Source organism: Bufo bufo, chromosome 7 (genome assembly GCF_905171765.1).
Source record: "Bufo bufo chromosome 7, aBufBuf1.1, whole genome shotgun sequence".
Taxonomy (NCBI): domain Eukaryota; kingdom Metazoa; phylum Chordata; class Amphibia; order Anura; family Bufonidae; genus Bufo; species Bufo bufo.
Window position 1 is genome coordinate 145,087,194 of NC_053395.1, and position 16,014 is coordinate 145,103,207.

General features: G+C 45.2%; 1 protein-coding gene across 1 annotated transcript in view; it reads left to right on the forward strand.

Annotated features, from left to right (window-relative positions):
- LOC121007625 (caspase-8-like) overlaps positions 1 to 16,014 on the forward strand; it is a 92,909-nt gene that overhangs the window by 66,098 nt on the left and 10,797 nt on the right. The window contains 1 exon segment of the mRNA XM_040439681.1: positions 12,353 to 12,839. Coding sequence (XP_040295615.1) covers positions 12,353 to 12,839 — 487 coding nt within the window.

The following is a 16,014-nucleotide window of genomic DNA, read 5'->3' on the forward strand; positions in this document are numbered from 1 at the left end:
CGTGGAGCCCCAAAGCGAGGTCGATTGATGGTCATTTTGTGCTCCTTCCATTTTCGAACAATCGCACCAACAGTTGTCACCTTCTCTCCCAGCTTCTTGCTAATGGTTTTGTAGCCCATTCCAGCCTTGTGCAGGTCTACAATTTTGTCTCTGACATCCTTGGACAGCTCTTTGGTCTTTCCCATGTTGGAGAGTTTGGAGTCTGCTTGATTGATTGATTCTGTGGACAGGTGTCTTTTATACAGGTGACTAGTTAAGACAGGTGTCCTTAATGAGGGTGACTAATTGAGTAGAAGTGTCTAACCACTCTGTGGGAGCCAGAACTCTTAATGGTTGGTAGGGGTTCAAATACTTATTTCACTCAATGAAATGCAAATCAGTTGCTATCTTTTATTTAAAGTTATTTTTTCGATTTTCCTTTTGATGTGCTATCTGCCACTGTTACAATAAACCTACCATTGAAATGATACTGTTCTGAGACTTTTCATTTCTTTGTCATTGGACAAACTTACAAAATCAGTGAGGGGTCAAATAATTATTTCCCCCACTGTATATTATTAAGTGTTCTTGCATAGCAAGACCACTTATTGTTATCTCACATATATATTATTATTCTTATTATAGCCAAATTTGCCACCCTAACTCCTCCCACAGTTTTTACACTACATAGACAAAAATTTACCAAAACGTGCAGATTGTTCCCGATCGGATTGCTATTACTTTGTGGAGCGATCCCACCCCCGGGGCCCCCGTGGCGGGCCCCGGAAGCCCCCTTTTTTCCCATAGACTTTGACAGGGTAAATTTTCAAATCGCTCCCACTCGCCAGGCTTTGACGCTAAAGTCACCAAACTTGGGTCACTTAGTCATGGGGTCAACCCGAAAATTTTTGGCACATTTCGGGGACCTCAAAAAGTGGGCGGGGCCACACAGAACCAATCAAAATCTCCCCATTGACTGTAATGAGACGTTCAAATTGCTACTCCTCCCACATTTTTAGGAGTACAAATTCCAAACTTTGCAGTCTTGGTCGGCACCCACCCTAGTACCTTACTTGTGCTTTGTTAACCGATCCCACCTTCCGGGCCCCTGGGACGGGCCCCCAAAATCCACGTTTTTTCCCATTGACTTTGACAGGGAAAATTTTCAAATCGCTCCCAGTCGCACAGATTTGAAACTAAAGTCACCAAACTTGGGTCACATAGTCATGGGGTCAACGCGCAATTTGTTAGAACATTTCGGAGACCCTAAAATGTGGGCGGGGCCACACAGAACCAATCAAATTCTCCCCATTGACTATAATGAGAGGTTCAAATTGCTACTTCTCCCACAGATTTAGGAGTATAAATACCGAACTTTGCGCTCTTGGTCGGCACATACCCGAGTATCTTGCTTGTGCTTTGTTAACCGATCCCACCACCGGGCCCCTGGGGCGGGCCCCCGAAAACCTCTTTTTTTCTCCCATAGAGTTTTATTGGAAAAATGCAAACGTTTGTCACTCATACAGCTTCGGAGTTAAACTGACCAAACTTGGGTCACTTAGTCATGGGGTCAACCTCAAAATTTCTGTCACATTTTGGGGACATTAAAAAGTGGGTGGAGCTACAAACAACCAATCAGATTTTCCCTATTGACTTCAATGAGAAAATTTTTAATTGCTGCAATTTCAACAATGTTAATGGCAGGGTTGTTAAACTTAATATATTCGGTTAATAGGTGACTAGAATTCAAATGTTTAAAAGTGGGCGGAGTCTACAACGGCCAATCAAATTTCAGCCATTTGTTTTAATGGGAAAATTTAAAACTGCCGCTGCTCTTAGAGGGTCAATGGCAAAGTCACTAAACTTGGAACAGTTGGTCAATGGGTGACTGGGATTCAAATTTTAAAAAGTGGGCGGAGCCTAAATTAGCCAATCAAATTTCAGCCATTTAACTTAGACCACCAGGTGACCCCCCCCCCCCCCCCCCCCTGGACTACCCCAACAATTAGGTGCACCCACCCCGACTTTTAGGTGCAACCACCCCAACCCTTAGGCGCACCCACTCCGACCCTTAGGTGCAACCACCCCAACCCCCACTCCAGTTGTAAGCTACTGGTGGAGGCAAGAACACTTCACACAATTTCCCCAGAAATTGTAGCTTTTCTAGTTCTTATTATTAAGTGTTCTTGCATAGCAAGACCACTTATTGTTATCTCACATATATATTATTATTCTTATTATAGCCAAATTTGCCACCCTAACTCCTCCCACAGTTTTTACACTACATAGACAAAAATTTACCAAAACGTGCAGATTGTTCCCGATCGGATTGCTATTACTTTGTGGAGTGATCCCACCCCCGGGGCCCCCGTGGCGGGCCCCGGAAGCCCCCTTTTTTCCCATAGACTTTGACAGGGTAAATTTTCAAATCGCTCCCACTCGCCAGGCTTTGATGCTAAAGTCACCAAACTTGGGTCACTTAGTCATGGGGTCAACCCGAAAATTTTTGGCACATTTCGGGGACCCCAAAAAGTGGGCGGGGCCACACAGAACCAATCAAAATCTTCCCATTGACTGTAATGAGACGTTCAAATTGCTACTCCTCCCACATTTTTAGGAGTACAAATTCCAAACTTTGCAGTCTTGGTCGGCACCCACCCTAGTACCTTACTTGTGCTTTGTTAACCGATCCCACCTTCCGGGCCCCTGGGACGGGCCCCCAAAATCCACGTTTTTTCCCATTGACTTTGACAGGGAAAATTTTCAAATCTCTCCCAGTCGCACAGATTTGAAACTAAAGTCACCAAACTTGGGTCACATAGTCATGGGGTCAACGCGCAATTTGTTAGAACATTTCGGAGACCCTAAAATGTGGGCGGGGCCACACAGAACCAATCAAATTCTCCCCATTGACTATAATGAGAGGTTCAAATTGCTACTTCTCCCACAGATTTAGGAGTATAAATACCGAACTTTGCACTCTTGGTCGGCACATACCCGAGTATCTTGCTTGTGCTTTGTTAACCGCTCCCACCACCGGGCCCCTGGGGCGGGCCCCCGAAAACCTCTTTTTTTCTCCCATAGAGTTTTATTGGAAAAATGCAAACGTTTGTCACTCATACAGCTTCTGAGTTAAACTGACCAAACTTGGGTCACTTAGTCATGGGGTCAACCTGAAAATTTATGTCACATTTTGGGGACATTAAAAAAGTGGGCGGGGCCACAAACAACCAATCAGATTTTCCCTATTGACTTTAATGAGAAAATTTTTAATTGCTGCAATTTCAACAATGTTAATGGCAGGGTTGTTAAACTTAATATATTCGGTTAATAGGTGACTAGAATTCAAATGTTTAAAAGTGGGCGGAGTCTACAACGGCCAATCAAATTTCAGCCATATGTTTTAATGGGAAAATTTAAAACTGCCGCTGCTCTTAGAGGGTCAATGGCAAAGTCACTAAACTTGGAACAGTTGGTCAATGGGTGACTGGGATTCAAATTTTAAAAAGTGGGCGGAGCCTAAAATAGCCAATCAAATTTCAGCCATTTAACTTAGACCACCAGGTGACCCCCCCACGGACTACAAGGTGACCCCCCCCCCCCCCCCCCCCCCCCCCGAACCACCAGGTGACCACCCCTGGACCACCAGGTGACCCCCCCGACTTTTAGGTGCAACCACCCCGACTTTTAGGTGCAACCACCCCGACTTTTAGGTGCAACCACCCCGACCCTTAGGTGCACCCACTCCGACCCTTAGGTGCAACCACCCCAACGATTAGGTGCACCCACCCCGACTTTTAGGTGCAACCACCCCGACCCTTAGGTGCTCCCACTCCGACCCTTAGGTGCAACCACCCCAACGATTAGGTGCACCCACCCCGACTTTTAGGTGCAACCACTCCGACCCTTAGGTGCAACCACCCCGACTTTTAGGTGCAACCACCCCGACCCTTAGGTGCACCCACTCCGACCCTTAGGTGCAACCACCCCAACGATTAGGTGCAACCACCCCGACTGGAGGCAAGAACACTTCACACAATTTCCCCAGAAATTGTACCTTTTCTAGTTATTATTATTCTTATTATAGCCAAATTTGCCACCCTAACTCCTCCCACAGTTTTTACACTACATAGACAAAAATTTACCAAAACGTGCAGATTGTTCCCGATCGGATTGCTATTACTTTGTGGAGCGATCCCACCCCCGGGGCCCCCGTGGCGGGCCCCGGAAGCCCCATTTTTTCCCATAGACTTTGACAGGGTAAATTTTCAAATCGCTCCCACTCGCCAGGCTTTGACGCTAAAGTCACCAAACTTGGGTCACTTAGTCATGGGGTCAACCCGAAAATTTTTGGCACATTTCGGGGACCCCAAAATGTGGGCGGGGCTACACAGAACCAATCAAAATCTCCCCATTGACTGTAATGAGACGTTCAAATTGCTACTCCTCCCACATTTTTAGGAGTACAAATTCCAAACTTTGCAGACTTGGTCGGCACCCACCCGAGTACCTTGCTTGTGCTTTGTTAACCGATCCCACCCTCCGGGCCCCTGGGACAGACCCCCAAAATCCACGTTTTTCCCATTGACTTTGACAGGGAAAATTTTCAAATCGCTCCCAGTCGCACAGATTTGAAACTAAAGTCACCAAACTTGGGTCACTTAGTCATGGGGTCAACGCGCAATTTGTTAGACCATTTCGGAGACCGTAAAAATGTGGGCGGGGCCACACAGAACCAATCAAATTCTCCCCATTGACTATAATGAGACGTTCAAACTTGCTACTCCTCCCACAGATTTAGGAGTATAAATACCGAACTTTGCACTCTTGGTCGGCACATACCCGAGTATCTTGCTTGTGCTTTGTTAACCGATCCCACCCTCCGGGCCCCTGGGGCGGGCCCCCGAAAACCTCTTTTTTTCTCCCATAGAGTTTTATTGGAAAAATGCAAACGTTTGTCACTCATACAGCTTCGGAGTTAAACTGACCAAACTTGGGTCACTTAGTCATGGGGTCAACCTCAAAATTTATGTCACATTTTGGGGACATTAAAAAGTGGGCGGGGCCACAAACAACCAATCAGATTTTCCCTATTGACTTCAATGAGAAAAATTTTAATTGCTGCCATTTCAACAATGTTAATGGCAGGGTTGTTAAACTTAATATATTCGGTTAATAGGTGACTAGAATTCAAATGTTTAAAAGTGGGCGGAGTCTACAACGGCCAATCAAATTTCAGCCATATGTTTTAATGGGAAAATTTAAAACTGCCGCTGCTCTTAGAGGGTCAATGGCAAAGTCACTAAACTTGGAACAGTTGGTCAATGGGTGACTGGGATTCAAATGTGAAAAAGTGGGCGGAGCCTAAAATAGCCAATCAAATTTCAGCCATTTAACTTAGACCACCAGGTGACCCCCCCCGGACTACCAGGTGACTCATGGGTGCCCCCGCCCTAGCCTTTAGGTGCACCCGCCCTAGCCCTTAGGTGCACCCACTCCGACCCTTAGGTGCAACCACCCCAACGATTAGGTGCAACCACCCCGACTTTTTGGTGCAACCACTCCGACCCTTAGGTGCACCCACTCCGACCCTTAGGTGCAACCACCCCGAATTTTAGGTGCAACCACCCCAACGATTAGGTTACCCAGTTACTCCGCCCACTCCAGTTGTAAGCTACTGGTGGAGGCAAGAACACTTCACACAATTTCCCCAGAAATTGTACCTTTTCTAGTTATTATTATTCTTATTATAGCCAAATTTGCCACCCTAACTCCTCCCACAGTTTTTACACTACATAGACAAAAATTTACCAAAACGTGCAGATTGTTCCCGATCGGATTGCTATTACTTTGTGGAGCGATCCCACCCCCGGGGCCCCCGTGGTGGGCCCCGGAAGCCCCCTTTTTTCCCATAGACTTTGACAGGGTAAATTTTCAAATCGCTCCCACTCGCCAGGCTTTGACGCTAAAGTCACCAAACTTGGGTCACTTAGTCATGGGATGAACCCGAAAATTTTTGGCACATTTCGGAGACCCCGAAAAGTGGGCGGGGCCACACAGAACCAATCAAAATCTCCCCATTGACTGTAATGAGACGTTCAAATTGCTACTCCTCCCACATTTTTAGGAGTACAAATTCCAAACTTTGCAGACTTGGTTGGCACCCACCCTAGTGCCTTACTTGTGCTTTGTTAACCGATCCCACCCTCCGGGCCCCTGGGGCGGGCCCCCGAAAACCTCTTTTCAAAATCCACGTTTTTCCCATTGACTTTGACAGGGAAAATTTTCAAATCGCTCCCAGTCGCACAGATTTGAAACTAAAGTCACCAAACTTGGGTCACATAGTCATGGGGTCAACGCGCAATTTGTTAGAACATTTCGGAGACCCTAAAATGTGGGCGGGGCCACACAGAACCAATCAAATTCTCCCCATTGACTATAATGAGATGTTCAAATTGCTACTCCTCCCACAGATTTAAGAGTATAAATACCGAACTTTGCACTCTTGGTCGGCACATACCCGAGTATCTTGCTTGTGCTTTGTTAACCGATCCCACCCTCCGGGCCCCCGAAAACCAGTTTTTTTCTCCCATAGAGTTTTATTGGAAAAATGCAAACTTTTGTCACTCATGCAGCTTCGGAGTTAAACTGACCAAACTTGGGTCACTTAGTCATGGGGTCAACCTCAAAATTTCTGTCACATTTTGGGGACATTAAAAAGTGGGCGGAGCTACAAACAACCAATCAGATTTTCCCTATTGACTTCAATGAGAAAATTTTTAATTGCTGCCATTTCAACAATGTTAATGGCAGGGTTGTTAAACTTAATATATTCGGTTAATAGGTGACTAGAATTCAAATGTTTAAAAGTGGGCGGAGTCTACAACGGCCAATCACATTTCAGCCATATGTTTTAATGGGAAAATTTAAAACTGCCGCTGCTCTTAGAGGGTCAATGGCAAAGTCACTAAACTTGGAACAGTTGGTCAATGGGTGACTGGGATTCAAATTTTAAAAAGTGGGCGGAGCCTAAAATAGGCAATCAAATTTCAGCCATTTAACTTAGACCACCAGGTGACCCCCCCCCCCCCCGGACTACCAGGTGACTCATGGGTGCCCCCGCCCTAGCCCTTAGGTGCACCCGCCCTCGCCCTTAGGTGCACCCACTCCGACCCTTAGGTGCAACCACCCCAACGCTTAGGTGCACCCACCCCAACCCTTAGGTGCACCCACCCCGACTTTTAGGTGCAACCACCCCGACCCTTAGGTGCACCCACTCCGACCCTTAGGTGCAACCACCCCAACGATTAGGTGCACCCACCCCGACTTTTAGGTGCAACCACCCTGACTTTTAGGTGCAACCACCCCGACCCTTAGGTGCAACCACCCCGACCCTTAGGTGCAACCACCCCAACGATTAGGTGCACCCACCCCGACCCTTAGGTGCAACCACCCCGACTTTTAGGTGCAACCACCCCGACCCTTAGGTGCACCCACTCCGACCCTTAGGTGCAACCACCCCAACGATTAGGTTAGCCAGTTACTCCGCCCACTCCAGTTGTAAGCTACTGGTGGAGGCAAGAACACTTCACACAATTTCCCCAGAAATTGTAGCTTTTCTAGTTTGTATAATGCATTGTTATTCTAAAATTGAAGTCTTGTAATGCAAATATATCATTTACATTTGTATGTCTATTTTTGTTTTTAATAAACAATATACCGTATTTTTCGCCCTATAAGATGCACCGGCCCATAAGACGTACCTAGGTTTTTGGGGAGGAAAATAAGAAAAAAAAATTTTTTAACCAAAAGGTGTGCTTTTGGTGGGTTTGGAACTAATGGTGGTCTGTGGATGGCACGATTACTGGGGATCTGTGGATGACGGACTGTTATGGGGGGATCTGTGGATGACGGACACTGTTATGGGGGGATCTGTGGATGACGGACACTGTTATGGGGGGATCTGTGGATGACGGACACTGTTATGGGGGGATCTGTGGATGACGGACACTGTTATGGGAAATCTGTGGATGACGGACACTGTTGTGGGGGGATTTGTGGATGACGGACTTTTATGGGGGGATCTGTGGATGACGGACACTGTTATGGGGGATCTGTGGATGACGGACACTGTTATGGGGGGATCTGTGGATGACGGACACTGTTATGGGGGGATCTGTGGATGACGGACACTGTTATGGGGGGATCTGTGGATGACGGACACTGTTATGGGGGGATCTGTGGATGACGGACACTGTTATGGGGGGATCTGTGGATGACGGACACTTATGGGGGAATCTGTGGATGACGGACACTGTTATGGGGGATCTGTGGATGACGGACACTGTTATGGGGGGATCTGTGGATGACGGACACTGTTATGGGGGGGATCTGTGGATGACGGACACTGTTATGGGGGGATCTGTGAATGACGGACACTTATGGGGGGATCTGTGGATGACGGACACTGTTATGGGGGGATCTGTGGATGACGGACACTGTTATGGGGGGATCTGTGGATGACGGACACTGTTATGGGGGGATCTGTGGATGACGGACACTGTTATGGGAAATCTGTGGATGACGGACACTGTTATGGGGGGATCTGTGGATGACGGACACTGTTATGGGGGGGATCTGTGGATGACGGACACTGTTATGGGGGATCTGTGAATGACGGACACTTATGGGGGGATCTGTGGATGACGGACACTTATGGGGGGATCTGTGGATGACGGACACTGTTATGGGGGGATCTGTGGATGACGGACACTGTTATGGGGGGATCTGTGGATGACGGACACTGTTATGGGGGGATCTGTGGATGACGGACACTGTTATGGGAAATCTGTGGATGACGGACACTGTTGTGGGGGGATCTGTGGATGACGGACACTTATGGGGGGATCTGTGGATGACGGACACTGTTATGGGGGATCTGTGGATGACGGACACTGTTATGGGGGGATCTGTGGATGACGGACACTGTTATGGGGGGATCTGTGGATGACGGACACTGTTATGGGGGGATCTGTGGATGACGGACACTGTTATGGGGGGATCTGTGGATGACGGACACTGTTATGGGGGGATCTGTGGATGACGGACACTGTTATGGGGGGATCTGTGGATGACGGACACTTATGGGGGAATCTGTGGATGACAGACACTGTTATGGGGGATCTGTGGATGACGGACACTGTTATGGGGGGATCTGTGGATGACGGACACTGTTATGGGGGGGATCTGTGGATGACGGACACTGTTATGGGGGGGATCTGTGAATGACGGACACTTATGGGGGGATCTGTGGATGAAGGACACTTATGGGGGGATCTGTGGATGACGGACACTGTTATGGGGGGATCTGTGGATGACGGACACTGTTACAGGGGGGATCTGTGGCTGGCACTGTTATATATGTGCCATCCACAGACCCCGCCCAGCCCATAACAGTGCCATCCACAGACCCCCACCCCTTAACTATGCCATCCATGTTATCCACAGATCTCTACCCCCCGCCCCCGCAGTATACAAATATAAAATTTATTATTCAATTAAAAGTTATTAAACATGCCCCCCTCACTCCTAATAATACCGTATATCCTAACCGCTGCTGTACAATGCCGGCAGGCCGGGCGGCCGGCGCGTCACTCACGGACGTTACTTTCCTGCGCCGCCTGCTTCATTCATAAAGTAGGCGGCGCAGGCATGTGACATCAGGGAGTTAGGCTCCATTCACACGTCCGCAATGTGTTTTGCGGATACACGGAGACACGGATCCGCAAAACACGGAAAGCGGCAATGTGTGTTTCGCATTTTGCGGACCGCACATTGCCGACATAATAGAATATGCCTGTTCTTGTCCGCAATTGCGGACAAGAATAGGACATGTTCTATTTTTTTGCGGAAACGGAAGCACGGATGCGGAAGTGCGGATCCGCAAATGTGGATGCGGACAGCACATTCCGTCCCAATAGAGAATGAATGGGTCCGCACCCTTTCCGCAAAATTGCGGAAAGGATGCGGACACATTTTGCGGACGTGTGAATGGAGCCTTACGCTTCCGCCCGGCCTGCCTGCCGGCATTGTACAAAAGCTATTAGGATATACGGTACTATTAGGAGTCAGGGGCGCATGTTTAATAACTTTTAATTGAATAATAAATTTTATATTTGTGCAGCACTGGAGGGGCGGGGCTATAGTACAGTGACTGCACCGCCCCGCAATTGCCGGCCCCCAGCTCCTCCTTGCAGTCCCTCCCCCGGCCCCCGCTCGCTCGCACATTGCAGCCAGCGATGTTAAACTGGTCAGCATTCATCCCATAAGACGCAGGGGCATTTTCCTCCCATTTTTTGGGGGGGAAAAAGTGTGTCTTATGGGGTGAAAAATACGGATATACCAAAAGTCACATAAATAGTCCCTTAGAGGGTCATTTATCCTTTGTGGGTTTTGTCAGTTTTAAAGGGAATGTGACATCAGAAAATGGCATATTGTTTAAATCACATTTTTACGTTCAACATATAATAAGAATTTTTGATGATATTTTAAATTTTCCATGTCAATATGAATATTTAAACAAAAACCATAAAATCCTGCAGTTTTTGCACTGGCCACTAAGAATAATAATAGGCCTCACTTATTGGTCTATATAGATCACTTTACTGCAGTTACCTGATTATCTGTCAGACAATCCTTCCTGTGATGATATCATCTCTGTGTATAGATAAGACAGCATCCTCCATTCACAATAGGCGATTGTCAGAGTTTATCTATTCTTTCCTTGTACAATGACCTCTGCATAGGGCACCCAGCATGCCTAGGAGACTCTGCCATAGAAGTCAATGAGGTCCCACCTGACCATTGTGTCTATGGACCATCTGGCAACTTTTGCAAAATTCACGCATAGAAAAATGGGCAATAATCCAGGTCTAATCTCTTTTTCAGCCCTTAAACATAGACCACTTTGAAAAGTGGCAAGGAATACCAAATGTTGCAGAAAATTGCCTCCAAAACTGACATATCTGATTTGATAAATGCCCCCCTTAGTGTATATACAAATGTGAAACCATCTTACTTCTATGCTGAGATATGATTACTGAAATGTAGAGGCCCAAAGCTTGAAGCATACTCTATTCTGTCTGGTGCAGTGTTTTAATGAATTCAGTCAACCAAATACATTAAAGGGGTTGTGCAGTGTCATAATATTGATGAACTATCCTCAGAATCTAATATTGATGACTTCAGGATAGGTCATCGATATCAGATCGGTAGGGGTCCCACTCCAGGCTCCCCCACCAGTGAGCTGTTTGAAGAGGTTGTGTTGCTCAGGCAAATGCTGCCTCCATTTCAAAGTTTAACTGTTTGCCTTCTGATGTGGTGGTGCAGTGTAATTACAACTGGCAATTCAAGTCAATTGGACGAGCAGTTGTAATTACACTGCACCGCCGTTACAATGGAGATGGCGTATAAGAGAGGACACAGCTCTTGCATGGTCACCACCACATTTTCAAACAGTTGATCAGCAGGGGTGTGGGGAGTCGGACCCCCACCAATCCATTGTTATGACACTGCACAACCTCTTTAAAGTGATTGTCCCACAGTTCATTTTTTTGTATCATGCAAAATAAAAAAATTTACTGTAATAATAACAAAATAATGCTTCTATGTCTAGATATTTCTTTGGCATACTTGTTATGTTGTCTTCTGGTGTCCCTTTAAATCTGCCTCAGAACATCAACATAATAGAGGAGATTTATCAAAACGGGTGTAAAGGAAAACTGGCTTTGTTTCCCATAGCAACCAATCAGATTCCACTTTTCATTTTTCAGCAATTTTTTTCTTATTTTTTTTTTTTTCTTTTGCAGGTGGAATCTGATTAGATGCCATGGACAACTAAGCCAGTGTTCCTTTACACCAATTGGGGAAATTTATCAAAAAGTGGTGTAAAGCAAAACTGGCTTAGTTGCCCATCGCAATCAATCAGATTCCATGTTTTATTTTTCAGAGCACCTTTGTAAAATAAAAAGATCAATTTGATTGGTTGCTATTGGCAACTAAGCCAGTTTTTCTTTACACCAGTCTTGATAATTCTACCCCAATATGTTCAGTGATGGTCAGAAGGCACTTCCATTGTGCTGATTCTGATTGGCTGCCCTGCACAATAGTAGGAATCACTGCACCACTTATGTTCAAGAGGTTCTGGTTGGTGGGACTGAGGTATTGAGCATGTGTGACCACTGGCAGTGGACTCATAAGGTAGTAGTACTGCGAAAACCACCATTGATAAAAAGATCTGATTGAGATGGTTTAGGTTTTCTTCTTGATATATTGTGTCATACAGTTTATTCTATAACTATTTGCAATCTCACAGAGTACCTGACTGCTGTGTTCACATGGCTGGGCCTGGATGTGGAAATTTGCAGTGAGCTGTCAACACAAGAAATCCATTACTGCTTGAAAGAGTTCAGCAAAAGGGATCATACGGAGAGAGACTGCTTTGTTTGCTGTATTTTGACTCATGGAGAATCACAAGTAGTCTACGGAACTGACAATGAAATGATATATATACGCGAAGTAACGTCATATTTCTCTATAGGAAATTGCTCAACATTGGCTGGAAAGCCTAAGTTATTCTTTATACAGGCATGTCAAGGAAAACGTCCTCAGGGTTCACATTCTATCGAAGCAGATGCAGTTTCTGCTGTCGAAGAGAGGAAAGTTACAATAACCGTACCTACTGATGCGGATTTACTGGTTGGAATGTCAACAGTGGATGGCTACTACTCGTTCCGTCATCCCCGAAAAGGGACATGGTACATCCAAGCTCTGTGTGCAAATTTGACAAAAATGGTCCCAAAGTAAGTAAACTCATGAAAACAAGAATCTATCCGTGCATGCCAAATTTATGAAATAATATTCCATACACACTTTACTGTATAGTTCTGTGTGCAGCGTTCATATACAGTATTTTGTCACGTTGCTGTCCCATTACCCCTATTATCCTACTGCAGAAAATCAGTTTTCACAACGCTTAACAGACTTAGGCTACTTTAACATCTTCATTGGGGTATTTTTTAGGGGCCCCTGCCACTGATTTCACTAAAATGCTTTAGATGCTCATATCTCCTGAATGGCAGCAGCTAGAAGCATGCAACTGTTCTTGTTTGAAAGCTGACCTACCAAAATGACATTAGCATTAGCCCAAGTTAAACAGGAGATATCACTGTTAGCTAGCTGGTACCAAACCAGAGATATGAGCGGCTAAAGCAGCCCGCCTTCCCTTCAGTCTGGAGGAGGGAGAGAGCAGTTGCAGAGCTGACCGTCTTCAGGAGGAAAGGAAAAATAGTAAAAATATGTAGAAATATGGCATTATCATTAGGGATGAGCAAATGATTCACATAAAACCTTGTTCTAATACTGTACGAAGCATAAATTAATTTGTACTGTAAAAAAACATTTCCTAAACTCGGGTTCGGTTCCAAGAGTTCGGGAATTTTTTTTTTTACAGTACAAATTAATTTATGAAGTTATTGCGTGAAGTCTCACAAGACTTCGCGAAGCAATAACTTAGGCTTATCGGAGCCAATACATTCTAATACTGTATGGAGCTCCTGCTCCATACAGTATTAGAACAAAGTTTTATGCGAATCGACTTCAGATGTTTCATCCGAAGTCGATTCGCTCATCCCTAATTATCATCATTGTACTGTCCCACATAATAAAATTGTTATCTTTACCATACAGTAAACGCCGTAAATAAATTCCACAAAATGATGTTAAAATTACTGTCCCCCCCCAAAAAAAAACTAAATAATAAGTTATTTACTACACTATATATACCCCAAAATCGTTCCTAAAAATCCAGCAAAATAAAAAAAGAATTTATATAAAAAGTTATGACTGCTAGAATACAAAGTGGAAAAATATTGGTCCTTAAGGCTAAAATTAATTGTCACTAAGGGGTTAAAAGTGCAATTGTGTCCCCTGAGTTGTGCGCCAACAAGATTTACTGCAGATACACATTAAAAATCTACAATAAAAAAGTGAATTTTTTGGGAGGGTTTTTCCAATTTTAATGTGACTTTTAGGAGTTTAAGAAGGTCCTGTGAGATCTCCTGAAGGGGTGATCACCAGCATCCACACAATTGTCCTCTTTATTTAAGTCAACACATATGCAGTTACCAGTATACAAGCAACTTTAGACCCCTAATGTCATTCGAGTCCTGTCTACAGGAGACATCTCCTGACTTGTCTAGTTAACTAAATATTCCCATTAAAAAAAATGTAAATCTAGAGCATCATTAGTTAAGAATTTGCACTGTCACATCTCTTTTATATCACATGGAAATGTATGCATAAATGGTACTTCAATCCTTATAAAGGGTGTGTTCCTATGCAGCCCGACTTTGGACAGTGTCAAACTGTGTATGGAAACAGCCCATTGACAAGCTTTGTTAATTTATTCATATACTAGCTGAAGGACCCGGCTTCGCACGGGTATATTTCATCTATTTCATTTAATGTTTCTGTGTGTCGTTAAAAGATATCGACAGTATCCCCCATAACAGTGACCTCTACAGTACCCTGCCCCCTTAACAGTGAACTCCACAGCCCCTCACCCCTTAACACTGACCCCCACAGTGCCCCCGACTCCTTAAAATGGGACCTTCACAGCAGCCCATCCCCTTAACTTTGACCTTCACAGCAGCCCGCCCCTTTAACAGTGAGTATCACAGCACCCCACTCCCTTGACATTGACCTTCTCAGGGGCTCGCCACCTTAACAAGGACCTATACAGCACCCCTCCCCTTAACACTGACCTCCATAGGGGACCATCCCCTTATCTGTGACCTCCACTGTTCCCTACCCCCTTAACAGAGACATCCACAGCACCCGTCTCTTTAACAGTGACTGCCGCAGTACCCCGTCCCCTTAATAGTGACCTCCACAGTACCCCGTTCCCTTAATAGTGACCTCCACAGTACCCCACTCCCTTAACAGTGACCTCACAGTACCCTGCTGACTTAACAGTGACCTCCACAGTGCCCACCCCTTTAACAGTGATCTCCACAGCGGCCTGCCCCCTTAATAGTAACATTCATAGTGAATGCCCCTTTAACAGTAACCTCCACAGTGCTTGCCCCTTTAAGGGTCCATTCACACGTCCGTTTTTTCTTTCCTGATTTGTTCAGTTTTTTTGCGGAACAGATCTGGACCCATTCATTTTCAATGGGTCCTGGAAAAAATCGGACAGCACAATGTGTGCTGTCCATTTCCGTTGTTCCGTTCCGCATGTCCGTTTAAATATAAAACATGTCCTATTCTTTTCCGCAAAATTCGGATCCTGGTACAATACAAAGTCAATGGATCCGCAAAAAACGGAAGACATTCGGATGTCATTACGTATGTCATCCGTTTTATGCGGATTCCGTTCCTGGAAATTACATTTTAATATTTATTATTATTTTTTTTTTTCAAAGAAATCCAAACAACTTTATTTGCTTATTGAAATTTATACATGTTTCCGTTTTTTGCGGATCCGCAAAAAACGGATGACATACGGAAACATTTTCAGGAACAACGGATCCGCAAAAAACGGACCGAAAATCGGGATATAGAAAAATACTGACTTGTGAATGTAGCCTAACAGTGAGCTCCACAGCAGCGGCCCTTTTAATAGTGGCCCCTGCCCCCTTAACAGTGACTTCCACAGTGCTCTGCCCCTTTAAGGCTAGGGCTACACGACAACATGTGTCATAGAAACATAGAATGTGTCGGCAGATAAGAACCATTTGGCCCATCTAGTCTGCCCAATATACTGAATACTATGGATAGCCCCCGGCCCTATCTTATATGAAGGATGGCCTTATGCCTATCCCATGCATGCTTAAACCCCTTCACTGTATTTGCAGCTACCACTTCTGCAGGAAGGCTATTCCATGCATCCACTACTCTCTCAGTAAAGTAATACTTCCTTATATTACTTTTAAACCTTTGCCCCTCTAATTTAAAACTGTGTCCTCTTGTGGTAGT